The following is a 25,268-nucleotide window of genomic DNA, read 5'->3' as shown; positions in this document are numbered from 1 at the left end:
GGCCAAAGTTGCTGGTGATCTTCTCATGGCCTTGGACAAAAGAGTGGTCTCTGTTCTGGTCTGTTAGATCTCAGTGAAGCATTTGATACTATTGATTATCACCTTTTACTACAAAGACAGGAATATATCATTGGAATTAAAAGTTTTATTGTTTTATTACTGTTTTATTGAAGAGATAAACTTTCTCAACATATACTGGATGGTTTTCCATTGACCTCCAATACCACTGTGAGGAACCTGCGAGTTACTTTTGACAGTTAGTTATCCTTTGACTCGCACAGTGAATAAGACTGCAGGATTGCCTTTTTTTGCCTGCAATGTCTTTAAAATCAGGAACATGTTGACTCAGAGTGATGCTGACAAATAAACCCATGTTGCTTCTACACTAAACTGTAAGTCCCTATTTCTAGGATGTCTCAATAACTCTTTTACAGTCTTCATATGGTAAAATCAAAAAAACAAAAGAAAAAATGCAACAGTCATTTGATAAAGCTTGAAGTTCAGGTCGGTTCAGGCCACTCTGGATCATTTTACAGCTAAACAGCTATAGGTAGACCGTTGGGAGACTTTCTTTACCGCAATGAGCTTCTCAACTTTCTCACCTTTCATACATTTAGTCTGTCAACCATCTCTGCAGGTTCCTGGGTGTTTGAAAGTGGAACTAGGAACTCATGAACTGAGCTTTCTGGCCCCAAGTTTCAAGATTCTCAACATTCAAGTTTTGCTTTGTGGAAAAAGAAGCATTAAAATAAGCAAAAAACAAACGGCAACGGATCTGACCATCCAAGTTTATTTCATTTTAACCTAATGAATGTGTACAAGACAGGATGAGACATGTTCAAACAGAATATCCACTTTTGCATTGATGCTTTTCTTTTTGGCAAAAACAAAACGCTGCACAGAACAACATTGTGGACAATGACTTTGTACCCAAAACGAAGACTTGGAATAAAAACAGAAATGAGTGTGATGTGAAAGTCCCACTGTGCAAACACACATACTCAAACACTTTGCACATGCGACTCTCGATGAAGACATGATCCTAACATGACAGCTCAGTTAACACATGGCCAACCGCCCAAAACAAACGAACAAAAAGAAAAAAAAAAAAGAACATTAGGTTGAACTGAGCGGCTTATAGCTTTTCATTTCAAACCAGCAGTCATATGTTAAATACATGACAAAAAAAAACCCCACCGTACAAACGCATATAAAAATGTTATCACAACTGTTTAAATTAATACAAACACCAGGTGTAATAAAAAATAGGCAATCAACTCAAAAGAAAAGTGAGTACTAGCTGGTTTCCTGAGAAATTTAGTTTTCCTATAACAATTCTAATAACAGCTGTCAAAAATGGAAACAACTGAACAAATCTAAGGCTAGAAAAGAGGGAAAACACAGAAAACATGAGATTAAAAACTTCATCTACTCACTAGCAAGCTACGTACAGTACTCACTGCAACACTTTACATTTTATCTTAATTAAAGGAGTCGATTGATTGTCTATCAGAGGTCGTATTGCTGTCATTTCAAATGTTCTGTTTTGAGAAAAAAAAGATCAGTCTGAATGAAAACATCAGTTGACATCTTAATCTCATGGCTGGCAGTCGACCACTCGGAACCTCCTGTATTGGAAAACGTAAAATTGTATACATGGCGGAGTCTTAATAGTGTGAGAGAGGACAAGCAAGGGATTTTTGTTTGAATGTCAGACTTTCGACTCTGTCCCCCCGGTTTCATGGATTTGGAGTTGGGGCATCTTTCAAAAAGTCCTGTTTCCAGTGGCTCTGAAAGCACCGCTGTCATGTAAATGGATGCTCAAAATGCAAAGAAAGTTTTCCATTTTCACTTGAAAATGTCACGTAAACTGGGCCTCAGTGACTCGTAAAGGAGGATGTGTAGTGCAAGTATGTCTGGAGTGAAACCAATGTGAATGAAATGCCTCTGCGCAAGTGGAAAACCTTTATCCAGTCTGAAGCAAAGGCAATATTGCACAATATAGCATAGTTCAACATGAAACAGATGTACATGGTCATAGTTTCACCCATTTCTTTGCTTTTTAGCTGAGTTACTCTCCTGGATTTTGCTGTTATCTGAGTTCACAAACACTTTAGCTTTATTAAAACAAACTTTTATTTTTTCCCCCCTTCGCTATTCTTCTCTGGGTTAAAACAAGAACCCCTATTGTGTGTATTGTGCTGTGTCAGAGCTGTGCATTGATCTTGAATTCCACATTTTTAGCAGCCTTAGTTTATGCTTGCTATGGCAAAAACAAATCTAAGAAGTCTGTCTCAGGCAAAACTTATCTAAAGCAGAGGAAAAAAGGTGACAAAAAAAAATGCAATAAAGTTATTATTATGAGACATTAAAGGGGACATGTTTTTCATCAGAAATCCATCACAGTTGGTTCCTATGAGCTGAAGTTAAAGATGCGCCTGTACTGGCTATGAATGCAGTCCTCAGTTTGAAAGACTCTGTTCAAGGCACACCTCCTAAAAATCCTCTTTGTGATTCGGCAGCTTCCAGGAAGTCTCTTGTATTAAAACAGCAAAAAAAAAAAAAAAAAAAGAGTCAAACATTATGCTGCATGCATACAGCAATACTAAAATGTCAACTTGGAGCCCTCGAATTTGTCCAAGTTCAAACTTGGAACTCCAGCATCAACTTGGAATTTAAAGCTGAGAGCACAAATGGGAATGTACTGTTTGCCAGGTAACAACAGGTCAAACATAAAGATATCTTTAATATCTTCCCAAAACCTTTAAATACCACCGGAAGGCTATTTGTAGGGGGATAACACCTGTTTGTGCAGTTTAAAAAAATGAACCTACCAGTACAATGCAACAGAGTCTGAGATAGCTATTACTTGTAATTTGACACCAGCTTCACAAGCTCCTTACTCAACAGTGCTGAGACCTGGAGGGAAACAAAAAAACATCACAGACAGGGTCCAGCGCCTGCTTTCTATTCTTAAGATCTTACAGACTCTGGTAATCTGTAATGAAAATCTGGGGAGATTACCAACCAGGTAAGAATGGCACACCAAATATGCAGAAGGAAGAGGCGGTGGATCGGGCAAGAGCTCAGGAAACCCCAGAACTGTGTGACAAGACCAGTAATCTTGGAAGAGAAAGCAAGGCCATCCCAAACTGAGCTGGAAACAATCAGCGGAACAGGGGACTGTGTCAATCTGGGTCAGAGTTGTGTAATATCGCAGGATTACTTCAAAATCGTTGGGAGTGGCATATTTTTGTGGATGCCCTATGCTCCTCTGGGGTATAATGGGGTTAACCAACTAACTAACTGTACAATCAAACAGGCTTCAGCCACAGATGAACACCCAACTAATTTGGGAACTTTGTGATCAGACGTTACCTAAACATGCAGCCCCGTGCTGTGCTCTAATGTATCCAATAGAAAACAGGAATGAGCAGTAAAGGTCCCCTTTTAGTCCAAACTCTGCAGCTTGTCAAAGTAAAAACAAGTTTCTTTTGAGGCTGCTTCTCAACTTATCCAACCCAGCGAGGCAAAATCCAAAGACATTACTTTGTAATTTGGGCTTTTTGATGTTTTAAAAAAAATCACTTTAGAGTTTCATCCTTTTTTAATTTTCCTGGCAGGGACAGGCTTTTTCGCTAGAGGTGCATCTGGTACTAAAACAAACACATGCACACAAACACTGATGAAAAAAAAAAAAAAAAAACCCTGCACTTTCATCCCCAAGATGAGTTTGTGTTGTGAATAATTTAAATCCAAAGCCAGCTGCTAAAAGACTGGAGCAAGTTTTACTGGATAATTCAGATGACGAGGCTCACTCCCTGGAGGAATTTCCCACTCCATCGCACTGGGTTCTGATGGGTCATGGAAACAAAATAATGTGATAAAATACACAACTGAGACACAATTGTGATGTAGAACTGCTGCTGATAATATGTCACAAGCATGTCACACAACCTCCAGACAAAATAACAGCTCAAACCTCGTTTTCATGTGTGCTGCAAAAGTCGCTTGAGGTTTGCAGAACACCCCACTCCCTCGACACTTGCTCCGGTTTTGGCACTGAAGCTGCTGGATGAGGTCCTACACCTGAAACTTTCTCATTCGAGGACAATAAATCAAGATTAATTTGATTCCACAATCACTAAAGGATTAATTAGCACAAACAAAAGTTTGAACCATAAAGTTCTGGACTCCTACAAAAGTTTCAAGACATTTTGAAAGATCCTTTCTGAATTGCATTCACTATATGTTGCCAACCTGTGAGATAAGAGAGAATGTAAAAGCAATGCAAACCCAAAAAGGTGTTTTCATAATTATCAGAGACCAAATGCTTTCTCTATATGCTCAAAACCAAACACTGACGCAAAACTTGAGATAAAAAAACTCCTGATCCTCGCAGTCTGTAACAAACAAAATATACAACAATGAGAGGAGAAAAGAAAAAGGTAACCCGCCACACACACACCTTCCTACTGTTCAGACAAATCAATAAAAGGTATTTCAAAATAAATGGAATGTATCTTGACTGATTTCAATTGTGTCGGATTTTAAAAATGTTTTAACCCTAAATATATATTAAATATAATTTAAATAATATAAATTAAAATTGCATGTTACGTTCTAAAAAGAGTCTAATATGTATCACTTCCAATACTTTGAATGATGGGTGTTCAATGGAAAAGTGGTGACGCACGCACACGCAGTGGCTCGGTGCGCACGGTCTTTATGAGTTTTTACATTTTTTTTTTTTTTTTTTTTTTACTGCTGAAGCGCGCAGACCACACAGTCAACACGATCGCCTGAGAATCGCCATTCGGTGTAGCCACCGCGCATTCAGCCAGAGGATACTGTAGTGTTTTCAGAGTCCGTCACCATGACCGAACTGTTGTGCCACAATGCACCATGGGAGTTTGGGGTGTTATGGATTGAAATGCTGTTATTGTGGTTTAAATAAGTGGTAACTACAGCCCGATCGCTCTCTTGCCAGTGATTGCGAAATGCTTTAAAAGGTTAACGCACCATCCCCGCCACTCTGGAAGAAGAGCCAGTTCGCCTACCGAGCCAACAGGTCAGGTGAGGATGATAACGGCACCCGCCTACACGCCACCTTGGAGCATCCGGTGTAATCCGACACCTGCGCCACACTGCTCCTCCTGGACTTCCACTCAGCCTTTAACAGCCATCCCCTGCACCTTGGTCACCACTCTGCACAACCTCGGCCTGAACTCCACCCTCTGCAGCTGGACACTGGACTTCCTGACCAACCGCCCCCAGTCTGTTAGGCTGGGGAATTACACATCTGGTTACTCTTACACACCCTGTGGCAGGAAATTCACGAGTGTTCAGGCCTGCACCTAAAGATTGAAAAACAGCTTTGCTCTCACAGGGGTCAAATTGCTGAATGGACTGTAGATTATGCACACACACAATCCGCTTTTACTGTATTTATTTCTTTACTTTTAGGATACTGATATTTCTATCTTTAGACTGGGTGTACCAACGCAATTTTGATTTAATGCTTCACAATGGAAAACAAACCGCCAAAAAACAAAACTGCTACAGCTCAGGAAGTTCCAAGCAACCCACGATCATTGTTACTAAGATAAAAGCATCCAATTGAACACCCATTGGAATTTTTTAACGAAAGAAAATGTATATATTTTCAAATTCAGCTATTTGTGGATGCTAATGCTCAGGAATCAATGCTCATTGATTCAGGCGAGCAAGCACAAAAAAAAACAAAAAAAACCACCACAGCAAAGGTAGAAACAAAAACCCATGGTAGTGTTTTAGGTAAGCTTGCATTAGTCTCAGACATATAATCCACATGCATGACTCATCGCATTCACAACATTTTTCCCACCAGATTTGTTCATTTTGGTATTGTGCAATTCGTTGCAAAAAAAAATTAATATAAATGCAGCATGGCCATGACATAGATTTCACTCTACTCCCACTGAAAAGTATACTAGCAGTAAAGGTTGGGTATTCCAAGAAGAGGCTTTGTTTCGAAAAACTTGCTGGTTCAATCAGCAACATTCAGTGGAGTAATTACTACTCTATCAAGTGAAAGGTCCAACATAAATTTTCCGCGCAGATACAGGCTCACGACATGTTCACCAATCTGAATCTAACATTGACAACAGTCTCCAGAATCTCTTTTTCAATGAATTTGGGATGAGTGTCAAACCAAGCACATCAAACAACAGCAGTATGGATGTGGAACACAAGAACAGTTGAAGCCGTCACAATGACCATCCAGACTTACAGCAGGTTTGCCTGTGACCAAGGGGAATGCAAAAATGTGTAAAACATCTACCCTCTGTAATGCAATTTGTCAAAATGACACAAACGCTTTAAATTTTCACAATGAAATTCAATCCATGAAGAATTTTTTCAATCGTTATGAATGAGCATGTGCTTCATGTTTCCATCCAAGCAAAAAAAAAAAAAAAAAGAAAAAAAGTCTGTCCTACTATAGCTTTCTCGATTTCAGGATTATTGCTTTGCATGCTGTGTTAAGTACTGAACAATACTTCTGTTATTAGTAATGTTGGCCCAGAGTCTTGCATGCTCTGACTTCTCCACCTTAACTGAGAAGCGTAAAATGTAAACAAATGGTTCAGATTACAATGGCACTGCTACATTATTGCTGACAAGCATTGTTTCTGGGTTAGACTGGAAAGGCCTGAGAAAGTTGGCATGAGTGTAGTTGCCAAAACAAAATCAAACAGACAAAAGGGAGCAACCAGAAAGAGCCAGAATCAGAGTTCTGGTTCTCGATACCCAACCTTACTGGCAGTAGACTGCCGCTGTCGGACCCCTGCCTGCTTCTGTGAGCCCGTGGGAACACTGAAGGTGTTCCTCTCCAGCTCGCAGGCCCAGAAGGTCAGTCTCTGCTGTGAAACACGTGCACCGATTCAAGCTTGTTCTTTGTCAGTTTTCCAAAGCTGCTCCTTCACCTCGGTCGGCAGCGTGTTGAACAGGTCCTCCTCCACCACCAGCCCAGTCCTCTTTAGCTGTCGGCACTCTCCTAGCTCCACGGGCAGACACTCTAGACGGTTTCCCCTCAGCTCCAGTTGCGTGAGCGCCGTCAGCTCTCCGAACCGAGACGGCAGAGACTGCAGGCAGTTGTTGCCCAAGTTCAAAGTGCGAAGCTTCTTGCACTGAAACAGCTCATTGGGCAGGCTCTCGATCTGGATTTTAAGGTACAGAAGGAACAAACAGAGAGGTCATTATTTGTAATGGATTACTGTGAGCAGTAGACAACATACAAATATAAAAAGATAAAGATGTTTGAAATCAATGATTGTTTATTCACCCTGTTGGCTGTCACTGCCAGGTACTGAAGATTCTGGAGGGAGCCGATGTCTGTAGGGATATAAGTTAGGTTGTTATGGCTCAGGTCCAAGAAGCGCAGTTTGCGGCAATAAAAAAGCTGGCCGGGGATCTTTTCAATCTTGTTCCTGTTCAGGTACAGCTTCTCCAGGTTGGTCAGGGTGCCGATTTGAATGGGAATGTAGGCAATCTGGTTGTACCAGAGCTTAAGGCAGACCAGCCGATGAAGGTGCTGGAAGCTGATGATCTCCTCAATAGTCTTCAGGTTGTTGTCCTTCAGATCGATCTCCTGCAGGTTGTGCAGGCTGAAGATCGAATGTGGGATGCGCTCCAGATCGCAGCGGATAAGCTCCAGCTCTGTCAGGTTGACCATCTTCTTCAGGCTGTTGAGCACCATCAGCTTGGTGCCTTCATTATTAATGGAAAGCTTCTGGAGGTGCAAGCCCACATCGGTGACCACTTGAGGTAGCTTGGTGAGATTGCTCTTAAGGCGAAGAACTTTGAGCCTCTTGAGCTCTCGGAGCCCATCGATGACGATGTAACGGTTGTTCTCGGCGCTGAGGTTCCCCGTCAGATGAAGCTCGCTTAGGTTCTTCAAACTGTAGATCCACAAAGGAATTTCCTTGATGTCGGTGAACTTGATGTGCAAAGACTTCAGGTTCTCACGTAGAAATGCCAGTGCCGGGGCTTCAATTTTGGCCGGAGTGTGATAAAGCCACATCTCGCGCAGGTTGACCAGCTGCGCGATGATCGGGGGAATGGTAACATCTGGGATTAATTCCAATTTAAGGACCTCCAGCTCCATCAGATCAAAAACTGTGTCTGGAATGCCACTCAGCATGAAAAGGTGCAGTTCCAGTTTCTCCTGAGAGTTCTTAGTTATCCTCTGCCTCAGTTTGTCCAACGTCCACTCGTTGTTGAGGTTGAGCTGTCTCAGCTTGTTTTCGCTGACCTCCGAGAGGAACACCGCGAAGCGCTTGGAATACAAAGGATCATACTGGTCTATCATGTGCAACATGAATGCAAAGTCGTTCTTAACGTCAGGTATGTCGCTGTAGCTGCTCTCCTCCCGAATCGACTCAAAGGAGTACTTCTTCAGAGAGCGCCGAAGCATCCAGCAAAGTGTGTACATGCAGATCAAGCCATACACCACCACTAAACTGATGTAGAAACAAGCTAGGATTTTAAAAAGTGTCGCCAGTGGGTGAGCACAGCGGTACACGCTGTAACCGGTCAGACTCTCTATATTTACAGAACAGTCAACACTGAATTGAATATCATGCACATAATACCCTGTGTAACAGATTATCAAAATAAACTTGATGACTTTGATAATAGTCTGACGGATGTAGAGTCTGTACACGATGTCTCCCTCTTCCACGTGGATGCGGAACTTTTTGACTTTTTCGAACAGAGCTTTGGCCTGCTCGCCCTCCTTCTTGTCCAACACACCGGTTTCTGTTCTGTCTACGATGCCTTGCTCAAAGCGTGTCTTTGTGCGCTGGAGCATGGGAACACTTGCTTCCACGTCCTCGCTGATTACAGACTCCTTGTGGTCCATCGAGCCATTCATTTTCATTGGCTTAGGGTCGCTTTCTTCGACCACGGTCTCTGAAAGTGCCCGGGTCGTCCACGGAGAATCGAAGCATTTCAGCAAGATGGACACAAAGTGCTCGAGTTTTGAGCTAGTCCGAGGAAACTTGAACCAAAAGTTACTGCAGGCTAGGAATATGAGGGTGTGGAGTAATACTAGGTAAGGGAAATACTTGGCAAACCAGTGCAGTCTGTTTTCATAACATACGGCATCGACGTAGTTATACTGGTGGCGGTCCAGATCATACTGGATCCCTTTGGGTTCCAGGAACAAGGAAGCGGAGAGGTTGGAACTGAAGTTCTTTTTGCAGGTCTCATTGACCACCCATTTGCAGGGCAGGCAGATCATCTTGTCCTGTGTGACCTGCAGCGTTCCGCCAAACACCGAGATCATGAGCATCACAATCGAGATGTAGTCGGTGAACACGTCCCACCATGGCTTCAGGATGCGGTATGCTGGCTGTGTGTCCACAAAGTACCGCAACTCAGTGATGGGGATCATGGTTTACCTGTACAAGAGGAGAAAAACAGTTCAGAACATGATCATAACTGTATGTTGTGGTATAAAAAAACGGTAAAAATCTTTATCACGTTTTTGGAGTTAGCAGAGGTGTGGAAGTAAAAAAAGAGAAAACTAAATTATCCTTGCGATACTGCACAGTGTTTGTTGTGCACCTTTCTGAGAATGTGTTTTTCACAGTAAAAATATTCTTGAGAAAAAAATGCCTTGCTCAACATCAATTATCCCTTGCCCACAAAGTCTTACAAACCTTTGAAAGTATCACGAAACAATACAAAACCAACGATTCTGTACTATGATTCTAACAAGGACATCCATCATGACATTTCAAATAGTTAATCTAAAGGCTGCTGGGAGAAATGAATTAGAGATTGTGACAAAGAATTTCCCGTATGACGTTTCTGAGTGGACTTTCATATCATTGATCGAAAAATTGTTAAACGGGTTCAATTTATCTTCCTTCGACGGGCTGTCGTACTGGAACAAGCATTTTAAATGGTCCGGCCAAATGGCAAAGCATGCGTCGATGAAATATAAAGTCAATTTGTCTGCGTTTTAATTTACTCCCGGCACAATTTCAGTGAGAAATTAAAGAGCTGTCGCTGTAAAATATTAAAAGAAAGACAACCCCCCCCCCCCCTGAAAAAAAAAAAGAAAAAAAAAAACTTAGCAAAGCAACAGCAGTCTGAAAAGTATATGCTACATAACAAACAAGCAAATTAAGAGAACAGCATCACACGTTGGATTAATCATAGAAAATCTTATGTGCTTGATTCCAATCAGCAGCTTCATTAGTAAATATAGACACTTTATATGTTTTTCTACTGAAGCTGATTATCACATTTCGTCTGAGGACTCCATATTTACTTTACATTCGTTAAAATACCACATTGTAAAAGACGCTGTAAAATTGGTATCATATTAACACTGTAACATCACGTATTGGGACAACAAAGCCTCAGTAATGACTCTAGTATTGAGCCAGTGGATTAAACAGATCCATCACCTCTAATGAGGCTTTCAATTTGATGAAGATAGATAATCTGAGACATGCAAACTCGTGTCTAGGAGACGTCAACCCCTTTTAAATACATGCACACAAAGCTTTAGAAGTGTGGAAAGACTTAGTTGTATATCTATCAGCGAGGACACAGATTGGAAAAACAATTATTACTCCTATCGCGTTTCCCCTCCAAAAAGGTGATACAATCTATCAGAGTTGGAAAATATATCACTATCATTATTATGATATCTACATGCACATATTCAAAGTGGATTATGTTACCATGACATGAACATCATCTCCCTAAATGCTTGCATTTAGTGCACATCAGATTGATAACATAATGCTGAACAATGTCATCAGACATCGTCCAGCCCTAAAACCTCAGGTAGAAACAAAGCTTGCAAAAATTTACAAGGTCCTTGCTACTGCAAGTGTTTCAGTAATTATTTGTGGTTCACTTTTATGTTTGAATATGAGGAGTTCACTGAGAAGCAATAAAAACATACCCTAGTTAATAGCTTTGCATGGTCTGTTGATCCAAGCCCAAAAGACCATCAGCTTATAGATGGTGTGATTTGATTTTAATGGACAATATTGTCATGTAAATTGAATTCCAAACTATAACAACATACCTATGAATAAAAAAAAGACTATTCGATGCATGCAACATTAATCAACACCTGTCATGCAGATCACAGGACTAAAACTAAAAGTGTAAAGACCTGGCAAATGCTTATTCAAGCTGAAAAAGCAATAAAATATACAGTTATTAAAATAAAATGCTATATGAAAATCAACTTTACTTACAACGCGCTCCAGTAAAACTCAATAACTCCATGCATGAACAGCTGTGTGCACATCAGAGCCTTGCGAAGCCCTCAAAATCAACCTCTTGCCTTGTGCGAGTGTGCCACACCCAGAAGTCACTCTTCTAAAGATGATGTTCCGTTTTGGCTCATTTAACCCAAACAAGGCGGCCGCCAGAGGAGCCACCTTGCTCCCCTGCTCTCTATTCTTAGCCGTTTCCGTTAATAATACCCAGAGTATTGTCTGTGGGGGCCTTGAGAAGCACCTCCCTCGACCTTCAGGAGGAGATCCTGTTTACCTTATAGACACTGCTGTCTCCAGTCGGTGTCTCTCTGGAATACTCCGCCGTCACCTTTTGCACCCTCAAAACACACACCTCCACGCACACATCACAGGCAGGGATCAAGAGTTGGCACTTATCGCACAGCTTGTACTTTGTTAGGAAGCAGTAAAGGCCAGGAGTCCAGACGTCTAGTCTGACCCGTGGCCAAATTGAGTGTATTTACACTGGCTTCACTTCAGAGGAACTGTCACACTACTGTTCCAGTGCAGCAGCGTGTGTGAGGGCAGATGATGGAGCAGCAACACGTCGTGTGGAGACATGACAATACTTGCCTGGTTGGAGATGTTATCTGTGCTCCTTTGCCTGATGATTGTGGCGGACCAGCCACATCTCGACATGAAACATTGTCTCTCTCAGAGCCATGCGGTTTACCACAACACCTGAAAAAGGCACAATGAAGTTACCTACAGAGCATATTCAGAGTTAAACCTTCCCCACAACAGTTGCTCATACATAAACGTAGGGGGTTAGTAAGGATTATATGACATTTCATGAATGACATGGTGTATTTACGTGTTTATGTTTACCTCTCTGATAACGCTAGCATGGTATGCCTTTGTCATCTTTGTGTATGCGATCGGGCAACTCAGCAAAAAGTTAAAGCCAGGGTGTGTTTCCCCGAATCCTATCAACAGCTGTGACACACTACTACCGCTATCTAACATAAAGTTACACTCCTTATCGTGAATGACAATAAACCGAGGGTGTTTTCCGATGCTAAAACACGTTAGCAAAGTTAGCAGTGAGGCTAGCAGCTAATGAAGTTTTACATCCTGCCGAGCGCCGCGTTCAACAACACAGAGGTACATCCATGGCTGATAATAAACACGAAGAAGGCGTGTAACTTACTTCGTACGGTGCGCTCTTGGGTTACTTTAATGCGACATTAGTTGCTGAGGAAGTGAGTACGGTGTGGCTAGCAGCTGGGCTAGCTGTTGTTTCCACTGCGTTTCCACCACCAGGCCGAGCGGTGGCGCTGCATTCTGACAACACACTCGAAGCAGGATGACTTCCGTGAGGGTGATGCTCATGTTATAACAGGGTTGTTTAACTGTTTGCAACTGGATCTAATTCCTCGGAAATGTTGTCAGCGACATGTCTGCGGAGCTTGTATTCACCTCGGCTCGCCGTGCTTCCTTTGCGGCTGAAGACGAGCCTGCAGTCGGTTTGTGAAGCTGCTCCGTGTCGGGCGCTGTGCAGGACTGTGAGCTCCAATATCAACAAGGACACATGGCACAGCAAGTTCTCAGCTCCGGGTTTTAAACCCCAGCTGTTTGACCACATAGGAGGACTGTGTCCGATCAGGAGGTGCTCCACGAGCCACGTGAAACAGAACTGCTGGAACTGTCAGCAGGTTCTGGACAGAACACCCGCTTTCTTCTGCATGGCATGCAAAGTGGTGCAACCCCCAGATGAAGGGACATCCTATTTCAAGATCATGGACTGGTGAGTGTCCTTCTGTACACTTTCTTTTCCACAGGGGTCTGCAGACTTATTATTAGTTTCACACCCCTGATGTAAATCAGCCCCAGTCGAAATAAAGTCGCAAAGGTGGATAGATGAATTGTTCACAAATAGTTCATCCTTCATAGATGTTCAGTTTTTTTATACTATGTGCACTGACACATTGACAGTAAGCCCTGTGGCCCCTCTCTTCTACAGCCACAGCACTTACTCCATTTTATCACATAACTTAACACCCTGAATGATTTCAGACTCAGAGAAGACAGGTGGATTCCAGAATATTGTTAGATATTATGTGGTTTCCTGTTTGCACGGTTGAGTTTTGTGGAGTGCTTGTAGATAAAGATTTTCAGAAGTTCTCACTGCAGACCTGTGTCTGGTTTTTGCACCGCACAGATGAAAATGTTTGATTGGGATACCCTGACATTTGAATTATTCGAATGAAGTTGATTCTGAGAAACAATAAGTTTGTCTAGTTTGTTGTGAGGTTTCTGTGAAGTAATTCACAGAGTTATAAAGGCCTTCTCAACTTCATTTTCAATGATGATACGATTGATTGAATTACTGATTTGGGATCTTTTATTGGGGTGGTAATTAAATCAATACATGAAAAAATAATGGAATATATTGTATGTGCTGTAGAAACAGAGCAAAACATTTGTCTTTTTTTATTATTTTAAATGTGAAACTTATACATTCTAATATAAATGTTTCAAGTTTATGCTTTTCTCAGTGTTATAAAATTATATGTTTGCATCATTTTACAAAGTTACAACCTGATAAAGTTTCACAGTAATAATATTAATGCATTGGTTTTAAATATATGTTCTGGACACTCAGAGTTGTTTTCCATTTATATTATTCTTTCATTCTATACTGAGTGTTGTTAAGCTACTTATGTAGGCACATCTGCCCTGGGGTAGATTGACAGATGCGAGGCTGCCATTCTGAGCCATCAGCCTCTCCATCCACAACCAACTACTCACTCTCACACTGCTTTCAACCAGGCTTCCTGTTGTTCCCTCGCAGTCCAGGTACTGACCAGGCCCTGCCCCACTTAGCTTCTTAGATCTTTTCACAACGGCAGTGCACAGAGCCATTGACAGTGCAACTTTTTGGAAACACTAGGGCTCTGTCTTCATATAAACAGGGGAAACGGTTTGATTGCCCATGTGCTCCATGCCTGGAGTAAATGGTTCTTCTGCACATGATCAAATTGATGGATAATAATATAAATGGCGGCTGTTAAGCGACCCTCAAGAAGAGCTGTTGTGATCCATAAACACCCAAAGCATTAGAGAATATGTGCTAGTAAGAGGTTTTCTCTTTGAGTGTTAAAGTTAGGAGGGTATCTCTGAAAACCTCATGTAGCATTACATTTATATTACATTTATTTTAAAAGCAGTCATGGAAATCACGAACCACACGTCTTATTCATGAACTTGTCTCGTTAGTCAAACCATTTGATTTAACCCTGTGTTGCCTTTCCCCCCCCCAGCGATCACACTTTCACACTGGACACACAGAAGCTGCAGAGAAGATATCTGCAGCTCCAGAGGTCTCTTCACCCGGACAACTTCAGCCAGAAATCTGCGGTAGGCCGGAGGATGGAAGGGGAATAGAGATCAGCTGAGTGAGACAGTTTAGTGAGTCAGAGGATGCTCTCCTATCTATTAGCTGCACCGTGACATGGGAAATTGGGTCCGACCCCTTTGTCCCCTATTAGGATGCTTGGGTGTGCATTTCTGTTTTGTTAGCGTGATTCATTGTGATGTGACTAAGGGAATAACTCGGGGCAAACTTCACAGATATATTTGGAGAAAGACATTGACAAATTTAGGCCCTTGATGGGCTGCATTTAATGTTTCAGGCAAGGAAAAGCAGAGAAAAAGAGAAAATGATAAGTGGCACAGGAGCCATTTGAACAAGAAAAATAACTCGTGAAAATGCAAATATCATTGACTCTGAGTGGTTAGATATACTTCTGCTTCTCGTGTGGGGAATTGTGCTGCAGCAGCATAGACAACAGGAAGAGTGCAATGAAAATTCAGCCACAACTTGTAGTTGTTTATACATAGTGCCAATAAGGAAAAGGAATAAAGAAAATGAAAAATGTTACAAGAATATCATGATGTAATATGATCAGTAACTTTACTGATTTGCTTGCACGAGGAAAAGTCATGATGATTATTACCAACACTTGGACACAGTCGTGTCTTGGTTCTTAGTCTCTTCTTGTTTTCATCTGTCAAATGGTTGTTTTTGTGGTTTTGAGACCACTTTGTGTTGAATTGTAGTTTCCTTGTTTGCAGGTGTTTCTGGGTCTTTGCCTTGTTGGCTTCTCTTTGTCATTTCTACAGCTTTTTCTGTTTTCTGTGACATTTGCCTTTTTTCTTTTTTACATTTTCTTTTGAATTACAGCAGCACATCCAGATACTTAAATTTCAACTTCTTGTCACCTGTCTTTACAACAACAGTTACAATCATAATGCTAACAATAGAAAGAGTTTCTGCATGGTGATTTGATAAATACGCTTGTTAAGAGTATATATGCTGCCACTATGCATGCACACCACGGCACATGCACGAGTAGACGAACAATAAAAACGATGTTGTGTCCATACGAGTGTCTCTGTACTTGACATTGTTATTATTTGTAGCATATTGTTCCCTGCACACACGTCTGGTTTCATTACAAAAACAAACAGCAGCACTAAATCGTGGTTGAATGGTGCTAGCCATTGTTTTCAGTGTTTCTGTCGTTTTTGTGTAAATGGACATCGTTTTCAAAACATTTCCATGTGAATGCCAAATCTTTGTGACATAACAGCACAAAAAATGCATTTAATTTCTAATTTTGTCTCTGATCTTATTTAGTTCCACTTTTCTGCAATTATGTGTTTTTTTTTAACCATTATTGACTCTATGTGGTTGTCTCTGATAGCTTTGTGCATGTTTTTTTTTTTCTTCCTTTTCTTCTTTTTCATGATCGTTTTTGATGCTTGTATTCTCTTTTTGTGTCTCCTTGTGACCATCTGACCCTCAGGGCCCATGTGGCCACCGGGCTTTTCCAGTAATCCTTCCTTTGGGGAGGAAAGTGTATCTAATGACATTAATCACAGCTCACCTCCAGTAGATCTCCCTGGAGGTGATTCCTGCGAGCCTGGAGTCGGATGTGCGAGGCCTCTGCTAACATTATTAATTACAGCTGTTCTCTCCTTTTCCCCTACCATCACACGCTAAGACATCCACCGGGGCTTTGTGTCTAAACGCAGTGCTTTAAGCTGATAACCCAGCGAAGCTAAAAGAAAACAGAAGCTATATACAATGTATTTACATATAAGAAGTGTGAGTTTGCAAACAAACTGTCAGGTAAAGTTGAGACTTTTACAGTTCACATTTTTTTTTAATAATGTTGATCAGTACCACAAAGACAGAATCTGTTGTTATTCTGAGGGAAGAAGGTAGTTAATTTAGACAAACTGCCAACATTTCAAAAGCTATATTATTCCATGTTATTCTTAATTTCTAGTTGATTTGTTCGGAGCCTTTATTCAACCATAAAACGTAGAAAAGTTGTGAGTCAGGTAGATTGATGTACAATAAAGAAAAAAGACCTTAAAGAAAACCAAAACTAGAAGTAAGTTTTCCAATAAAGGCTTGAGAAAAAACACATGAAAGGCCATCAAGGTTATTTCCAATTACAAAAAAAAAAAAAAAAGCAAACTTAAGCACAAAGCCTTCACACAAATATGAAAGGGAAAAAAAAAAAAAGAAGGGTTAGTCAGTCAGGCCAGTGTTGCCATGACTTTTGCAAGTTTTGTGTGAAACTCTTCTAAAGTCTTTACGACTCCGTAACAAAGTTTTCACCAAGTAATCTTCACAAGTCCGACCACAAAGCCAGAGGCATAAAGAGAGGTGAGCCGTTTCCTCCAGACTGCCCGCGGGGATATGATGGGCTTCACCCTTTTCATATGGACGCTCCTGATTGCTCGGCCGGGATTGGTCGATGCCCCGAGTGTCTGTGCCTATCAAAAGGTCAGCCAAGTGGTAGAAACAGAGGCGAGGCGTGTCGGTCTGTAAGCCCGGAATTATAACAGCAGGGAAAAGCCAGGAGCAGACATTATCCATACCAACAGTCAAAATCAGCGTGGTTTGATTTTTACAACATCAAAAACGTATTTTTTTTTCCCAAATTCCACGTTTTTCAGATGATCTGCATCATTTTATGGCTGCTTTGTTTCTCCGGTGTTGCTTTCATTCTTTGCGTTACGGCCATTTCACCATCGGGTGGAGATATTTTGTGGCTTGATGTCGAGAGTTTGGATTGCTTTTATTATTTTTCCAATTTTCAATTTCCATCAGTTTTATTTGTCCCCGAGGGGCAATTCACAGCACATCGAGCAGCATAAAGACGTGGGACATATAGACATACTGGATACAGAAAAGAAGCCTCATTTATACGTCAAAGCAATTACATCAGTATGTAAAGAGTAACTGATTGTGACTGATTGGTGTCTTGGTTTTAGTCACTTAGATACAACTATAAAACAATGCAAATTCAAACTTCACAGCACAATCTTTCATTTTGTGCTTCTCATTTGAGGCCCTCTCTCATTTTCTGGGAAATGCGTTGTCTTCCTGATCCCCAGGAACCTGGCTTGTTCACTGACCTCTTTGAAAATTAATCCCTCTGAGTGACAGAAAATGTGTTACTGAGATAGTTATATTCAGGTGGCAATCACTGATTTTAACATATCGGTCACTCTCTCGTCAAAGGAGCACCATTCAGCTAATGAAATCAAAACAAATATAATTGCTCTGTTGCTGTGGAGAAGCTTTGGCAAAAAAGGAAATTGCCTTGGTTATGTCTCTGGGAGTTCACTGAGGCTAGTGACGACTGATTTGGAGTTTGACATATGGTCATGTGCAGGAGTAATCCCACACCAGGGACTTGACTGAGTGAATTATTGACATATGTGAACCATCAATCCTCTCTGACACAACGCGGGAGCAAACCCTTCAGTTTCCTGAGAAGGCTTTGTTTATCTGTGTCTGAATATTTACCAGTGAATTAGGGTTTCAGGAAAGGATCCATCCTGTATCCTGTTTTCCCTGAACCCACTTGGCCAACTGCTGCTGAACACTTGAAATGGAAGGTGACAAGCGAGCATCTCGCTGCAGAGAACAGTCAGGGACTCAAATTCTCGAATGCTTAAAGGGATAAGCTTTTGCCAGAGAACCAAGTGTCGGACTTGGAACAGTACACCTGGATAAACGGTGTGATCGTCATTGGCCTGCATCTCAAACCTCGCTCGGACATGCAGACGGTCACAGATGGGACCGCAGACAATAACCTGAATGATTCCATCGAGCAACAGGTGGCTTCTCTTCTCCTGTCCAACTGAATACAGGTTGACCAGAACGCCGCTGAAGCCTGTCACCTTCCGCCCAGGAGGCACGACGACGACAACCCAGCCATAATTATGAGGTTTCAAAACAAAAAACAGAAAATGTAGCCGCTGAAATTAGGGAGAAAACCATCCGGCCAACAAGGTGGTTTTACTGAAGTCAAGACACGTCAAAAGATGACATTTATTTATTTTTCCAAAATCAAAATTCTCTGTTCCATATGCAAGAACTCAGAGCATTCTAGCTGTTTGGAAGTGGAGTTACTGAAGGTCATATAATCAACATTATGGTGCACTGACTAAATGAAAGAGCTCTAGTTTTGGTTGACTTTTGTGTTTTTAAAAGGTATCGGTTGCCTTTTTTAACATCAGAACTTGGTGAGAGAAAATGGGTTTGGAGAAGTGTTTGGTAAATCGCATTCAGCCCACGGTAGAGTTAAGCCCAGGAGGCTTTTTGGTTGATGTTTTACGCAAAAACATTTTAGACTCGGGCAGCTTTCACAGAAAGAAATGAGATCCGTGCTCTTGGATCTAAGCTGTGCAAAGCTAAGTGGTGTTTGTGGTTTGTTTTACAATGTTGTAAATTGTGGGAAATTTCCACATTTTCCAATTTCCCTCTTGTAGATCACTGAGAAAGCAGTCTGTTGGAATAAGCATTTTGAAAATCAGATGGGGAGGGAAGAGGAGAGAACATGCACTGATTTACACGCAATTTATTCTGTACACTCAGGTGGAAACGCACAATGCAGAGTGTTTTCATGGCATGACATGAAAGCTAAACTCATTGGGCAGAACGCCAGCGAGGAGTGAGAGCATAAATGCCTCCTTCACGCACAACCTGTCCAATATCATACTGATTTTGTTTTATTTATCACCACCTCCGGCTATTTCTTCTTAATTAGACATCTTCCCGCCTCGGGGGTCTTCATCACATATAGAAAACTCATTACTTATACAAGGCTACAAGGCAGCCACCTAACTGTAATGGTTGTTATTACAGAAACGGCTTCACACGAAGCGGCCCATGGGCGAGAGCTGGAGACTATTGATTTCTACCAGAGCTGACAGACCCGATAGCAGCACAGTGTACTCAGATCTGCCTTCGCGTTTCCGACATGTTTTCCTCCCTGTCTCGTTTCCACACATCTGCCCTGTCAGACTCACACCTGCATCTCTTGAAGGGTCCCAGAAAGACGCGATGCAACAAGAGGAGCTGCACGCCATAAACCTAATTGTCAGCATCACCAAGGGTTCGTCTTTTTAAAAAAATGACAGAGGCGCAGATCGAGATAGTGAGGTGTAAAACAGCGCCAGCGTTATTCCCTTCTGTCACAGACTGTAGCAGTTTGGAATGTATATCACAATAAAGAGTCTCCTGTATTTTTTTGGAGTTAACCTGCCATCATTAGACGCAGACCTAACCAAACGCTCTCTTTCAGAAGGAGCAGGAGTATTCTGAAAGCCAGTCAGCTCTGGTGAACAAAGCATACACGACTCTGCTCAAGCCTTTGAGTCGCGGTCTTTATATGGTGAGTCTGAAATCTCTGACTTTCACTTCTAATGAATAGTTTATTTTCATAACTGCGAGCTCCGTCTGGCTCCTCGTTTGTTCTTCGCCGCCTGACAGTCAAGAGCGGCGGCGCACATTTAAAAGAGCAGATTCCTATTGTACGTTGTTTTTCCCTTCCAGCTGGAGCTGGCGGGGATGCACATAGACGAGGGCACCGACTCCGGAGCCCAGACGGACTTTTTGATGGAGCTGATGGAGATCAATGAGGCCCTCGATGAAGCGCGGACTCCAGCGGAGGCCGAGAGGATCGGCCAGGACATGAAAGGTGAACGCATGCGTCAGAACTGGATTCAATTTCTTGTTGGTGAATGTGTGTTTATATACATACACACAGGTGGACACATCTCAAATTAATTGGAACAGAATTTATATTTTCACCGGTGATGCATCAGTAACACTTTTCTCAAGGACAAGTGCGAGTACGAACCCTTAGCTACTCGCCAATGCCAAATAGCAATGCAAGTTCTCGCTAAATGCCATTAGGCCTTATTCATAATCCATAAATGAATGATCCACAAAGGCGATGAGTTGGTGCGAGTCGCCTCCACACCTCCAACAGCCTTGAAGGCTCCAGTACGCAGAGGACAGAGTAGCGTCTTCCTACACACTAACCTATGCATACTGTCGACACAGTAGTAGACTTGATATGCAGAGAGGAGCTTGCTGTGCGCCGCCACAGACCCCAGCTCACGGGTAATGAGTGTATCAGTCGTATTTCAGTCATGTGTATCATGTAACATCACTCTTTAGCATGTAGCATGTAGCACGGCTCAGTAAAATCCTCCTGGATCCACTGAGTAGTTATGAAGAGCGACCTCGGGATAATTCCGCTGGTCTGGAGACTGAGCTGCTGCTGTTATACCAGCTTTCTTTCCCCTCCTGTTGATGTTTTGCCTGAACATAATTCATTTCTGGGCATGAGTCCTCTGAGCAGGATTAGACCTGATACACTGGTATTGGTATCTGTGCATCTCTAGTTTTTGCAGAATTTAATGAAATCATGGAAACTCTCATATATTGTAAATTTGTTGACAAATACACTGGAATATATCAAGGTTTTTTACTGATTTAGTTTAGCTTTTAAGTCACGAAAGTCAAAAAGAATGATTCAAACTATTAGACATTTCTTAAGATTATTTTTCTTTTGAAAGCCAGAGGCCATATTGAGCATGATTAAAAAAAAAAAAAGGAATAAGTAAAAAATTATAGAAATATTTGAGTTAATATGATGTAAAAATGAACTGTTCTCTTTTCAGTTATCTCTTTTTTTATGTGCATAACGCATTTGTTCGGATCAGTTATGTAACCTTTTACATTTCTGTCTGGTTTTTAGACACAAAACCTCAATAATCAAAAGCCCTTTTTCACTGCGACATGCTCAGTTTAAAGTTTTCATCCTTAAAGTTTGTGTAAAGCGGTTGATTTTCAGCTCTATTTCCTTTATATTAAGCAGTAGACGTCATTTGAAAGATCTTTTCAGCGGAATAAAAACCCACACAGCAGACTGGAATCATCAGTGGGGGAAAAAAAAAAAGGAGTACTTTATAGACATCTTAAAACATGTCTGGAGGGGATCTTGCAGATTTCTGCTCCGGCTCATCTGGAGGCACCTGTTGTTACCATAGTAACACCCGGTGCAGAGTTATATTAACGGATTGAAGCTCCTTGAAAAGCTACTCAGTCAGAAATGCAACTGAAGAGCAACTGGTGTGCACATTTACAGTGCAGGGAAATGAAGCGGGGTGGGAATGGCCCACTCAGCCACCAACACCGACTGTTATTCTATCCAGAGGTAATTACAGAGCATAATTGCAAATGAAAGGCTAACCGGATGAGTAACACGTTCGCGTCTGTTCTCTGTGGAGCACGTGTGACGTGGCGCACTCCTCCAGCTGTGTCAACGCAGCACGACTCTTTGATTTTCCTATAGCGGTTTGTTTACTTCAAATCAAGCAGTTGTTCTCAGCAGCGAGTGTGCTGTTGAATTTCTAAGAATAAAGAAACCCCCCCTCTGCCCTTGTGGCCTTGTATGTGCCATCGCTTGTCAACACGTGCATGACTGGAACTTGTCTCTTCCTTATCTGCAGGGAAGCTGGTGGACTTAACAAAGCAGATAGATGCAGCCCTCTGTGAAGGTACAGTCGCTCACGCAAACACTTCCTGTTTCTCGCGGGTGCGGTCGCTCTCTGGCTGTAAAAACCAGTAAAGATGATTAGAGTTCATCAATCTGGAGTACAAAAAGACGTCAAATCTGTGGAATCATTTCTGAGTAATGTTTCTCTGTGTAGATTTTTTAATACTCTTGATAAACTCTTAGAGCTCATCATGTTTGCTGTTGAGCTTTGGCTTCTGGGATCAGGGGTTTGCCTTTTCTCAGCAGACATCGATTCCTTTAATTTTTGATGAAACATAATTGGAGTGCAAAACTATAAAAGATTCTTATTAAAACATACATTTTCATTAAGGAGTTCATTGTAGGTGTAATGAAGATGAATTAAAGTCTTGAATGATGCTTAAAAAAATCATTAGTAGCAGATTACAATCATCATTTTTGTATTTCATTAAAGTCTGTAACTAGCATGTGAAGAGTCATGTTTTTATTTAGATACAAAAAAAAGCATATTCACGTTAAAACATGGCGGACTGCTGAAAATCTGTTTTTTTTATATACACTTGTTTTTTTAACTGAATTTTAAGTTGTTCATTGTGTACAGTGACCTTTGGCATTCTGAAGGAGCTAATAAATAAACCGTACACTTATTATTGCAATTAAATTTCAACATTCAAGGTGAACAGGTTATAGTGAGATAAAGATTAAGAAGTGAATTTATGGGAGTTGAAGTTTTTTCCTGCAGAGGAAATAAAAAACAACTCAAACAGAATACCAAAACCCTCATTTCAAACCATCTGAGGAAAAAGAGAAAACTGGTCTGTGTGGAGATGTTTTGGAAGCGATGGACATCATGTCCTGCAGGTTATTGATTAGACAGATCATCCATGTTTTCCGGAGCAGACAGTTCAAAACCCTGCATTACTGATTGCTGAACTTGTTGCCTTCAGTATTTTTCTTTCTAACAGTGACTAAAATACAGGGTTGTTAGATTAACCAAGCATCCAGATTTTATTTACGTGTTTTACACATCATCCCAACCATTTTGGAAATGGGTTGTGTGACGAAGTGTCCCGTTAGATTACCCAATTATTAATTCAGCTGCGTATTTATACCCTCTTTCTTTTCTTTTCCTGTCATTTCAGGGGAGCTTCAGACAGCTAAAGCTCTGCTGGCCCAGATGAAATACTATGCAAACATCGAAGAGAAAGTCAAAGAAAAACTAACTGAATTTATGTAGATTTTTTTTTTGCCTTTATTTAATATTTTAGCCACGTTACAGTTTTATACAGAATTGCACAAGTTTTTGCACATCTGCCATGTGATGATGCAATTTTATTGTTTCAGATGAATAAAAAACCGTGACTTGTGTTGCATTATACACAACCAAATCAATGATTTGTCGTGTTTTGCGGTGTTTTCATTGAACTCTGCATACATATATCATGTTTCCTTTGAATTCTGCTGATTCCACAAGCTTCAACACATCCGCTCGTAACTAATGTGTCTGGAAATATTACAAAGATCTGCAATTTGTTCTGATTAAAATGCCATTTGAGTGGTTATTTGATTGTCCTGCATATTAGTTCAGCATTGGGTCATGTGGGACTCTCACATGCAGGCGCATCCCTCCAGCCCAGTTCCTCGGGTTACCTTTAGGTGGAGACATAACACCTCGGCAGTCCTCATTGCACAGGTCTATTACATGTAGTTCCAGACCGGATGTGAGACCAGGAGGAAGTCCACAATTGGGGCAGACAACCTTTTGAATTATTAACAGCGGCTTCATAAACTGGAGGCGGTAATGCTGTGATAATCAGGAAGACCCCACTGAACGACTGCTTGATGAGGCAAAGATCTGTGATCTCTGGGAATCGTGGGTAAATTGCAGTGCTTTGACCCTGAGTGTCTGTGCCTGCAAAATGCATCAGAATGCTAACTCTTCCATCTCCTTATCTGCTTCACTTCATTTTTCAGTTTTTTTTTTCTTAGAAGCATAAAGGAAAAAGTGTCATAATCTGTAATTACTTTGCAAATTGGAGCTCAAATTGCGTTAAGGCCTTTTGATACAGGAAACTGATAGAGGTGTAACTGCTGGGTAATGTGGTGGGAGTCACTATATCTGATGGAGCCATCAGAGTTCACATCAGATGCGCTATATGAGATACTCCAGCACTTTTCCCTGAGCTGTTAGTGGTTTTTCCACTGACACAGTTTCTCTGTGTGTGCCGCAGACCACCGGAGCGTCCCTCTGTAACACACCCCGACTGGTTGTTTATTAGGTCCAGAACAACAGTGTCACATGTCCGGGGCTGTTTGTGCTTTTTTTTTTTTTTTTTTTTTTTTCTTTTGCTACGGAGGAGCAGTTTTCTTAATATGCCTGGATAGACAGTGAATTAAAGCAGGGCTTCTCCCCCCGCCAGGAGACAATCAGCCCTATTTATTATTCATGTCGTAATCGGAAGGCATCAACGGTGCCTTTAAATTAATGAGAGATTTTCGATCGGCTGACAGTAGGGCCACTGCTGTCTCCGGAAACTCTTCAGGGATTGAGTTTGAAAGAGAGGAAAGGGTGGAAAAAAAAAAAGAAGAAGAAAAAGTCAGTACAGCCGAGCTGTGAAATTGACTTGGATGGGAAAGCTTGGCAGAAGAAGGGAGTATATGTGACAAATGTGCAGCTTGTTGGATAAATAAGGCCTGCATCTGACATGCAGAGCTCAACCTCACTGTCTTCTTCTTTGTTCTGGCATCTGCTAATTTACATACATTTTGTAATAAACTGGTAAACATTACCCTGGGTTTTATGTTCTCAGCTCTGTTTACCCCTGATTGTAACGAACCTACAGCCTTAGAATCTTCTATTTTAAATGATGGTGTTACGGAGACAACAAATGTTCAGATTCGCTTCAGGACACTCACACACAGGCCGCAGTCATAAGAAGTTGTACGATTGGATTTGACAGCAATTTGCTTTGATGGGGTTGTTTGATTTTAGCTTATCTTCAATCTTTCGAAGAGAAAGCAGATGAAGAAATCGCCCTGCTGATGCTGTCTGGGCTTACCTACAATAATACCCCATTCCAACTGCATTAAGTCGCTTAAT

At 41.4% G+C, this 25,268-nt stretch overlaps 2 protein-coding genes across 2 annotated transcripts; one reads left to right on the top strand and one right to left on the bottom strand.

The window, feature by feature from the left end:
• Window positions 1–776: 776 nt before the first annotated feature.
• Window positions 777–12,565, bottom strand: lrrc8ab (leucine rich repeat containing 8 VRAC subunit Ab). Its single transcript, XM_030104691.1, has 4 exons — window positions 12,460–12,565; window positions 11,883–11,990; window positions 7,325–9,443; window positions 777–7,199 (listed from the first exon to the last, which is right to left on the bottom strand). The coding sequence occupies exons 3-4, from the start codon at window positions 9,434–9,436 to the stop codon at window positions 6,924–6,926; spliced, it is 2,388 nt and encodes a 795-aa protein (XP_029960551.1). The 5' UTR covers window positions 9,437–9,443; window positions 11,883–11,990; window positions 12,460–12,565; the 3' UTR covers window positions 777–6,923.
• hscb (HscB mitochondrial iron-sulfur cluster cochaperone) lies at window positions 12,564–23,558 on the top strand. Its single transcript, XM_030104692.1, has 6 exons — window positions 12,564–13,056; window positions 14,573–14,669; window positions 19,925–20,014; window positions 20,176–20,320; window positions 22,143–22,190; window positions 23,311–23,558. The coding sequence occupies exons 1-6, from the start codon at window positions 12,692–12,694 to the stop codon at window positions 23,403–23,405; spliced, it is 840 nt and encodes a 279-aa protein (XP_029960552.1). The 5' UTR covers window positions 12,564–12,691; the 3' UTR covers window positions 23,406–23,558.
• Window positions 23,559–25,268: the final 1,710 nt, after the last annotated feature.

The sequence above is a fragment of the Salarias fasciatus genome, chromosome 12 (genome assembly GCF_902148845.1).
Source record: "Salarias fasciatus chromosome 12, fSalaFa1.1, whole genome shotgun sequence".
Lineage (NCBI taxonomy): Eukaryota > Metazoa > Chordata > Actinopteri > Blenniiformes > Blenniidae > Salarias > Salarias fasciatus.
The sequence above is the reverse complement of the archived record's forward strand: the minus strand, read 5'-3'. Positions and strand labels throughout refer to the sequence as shown.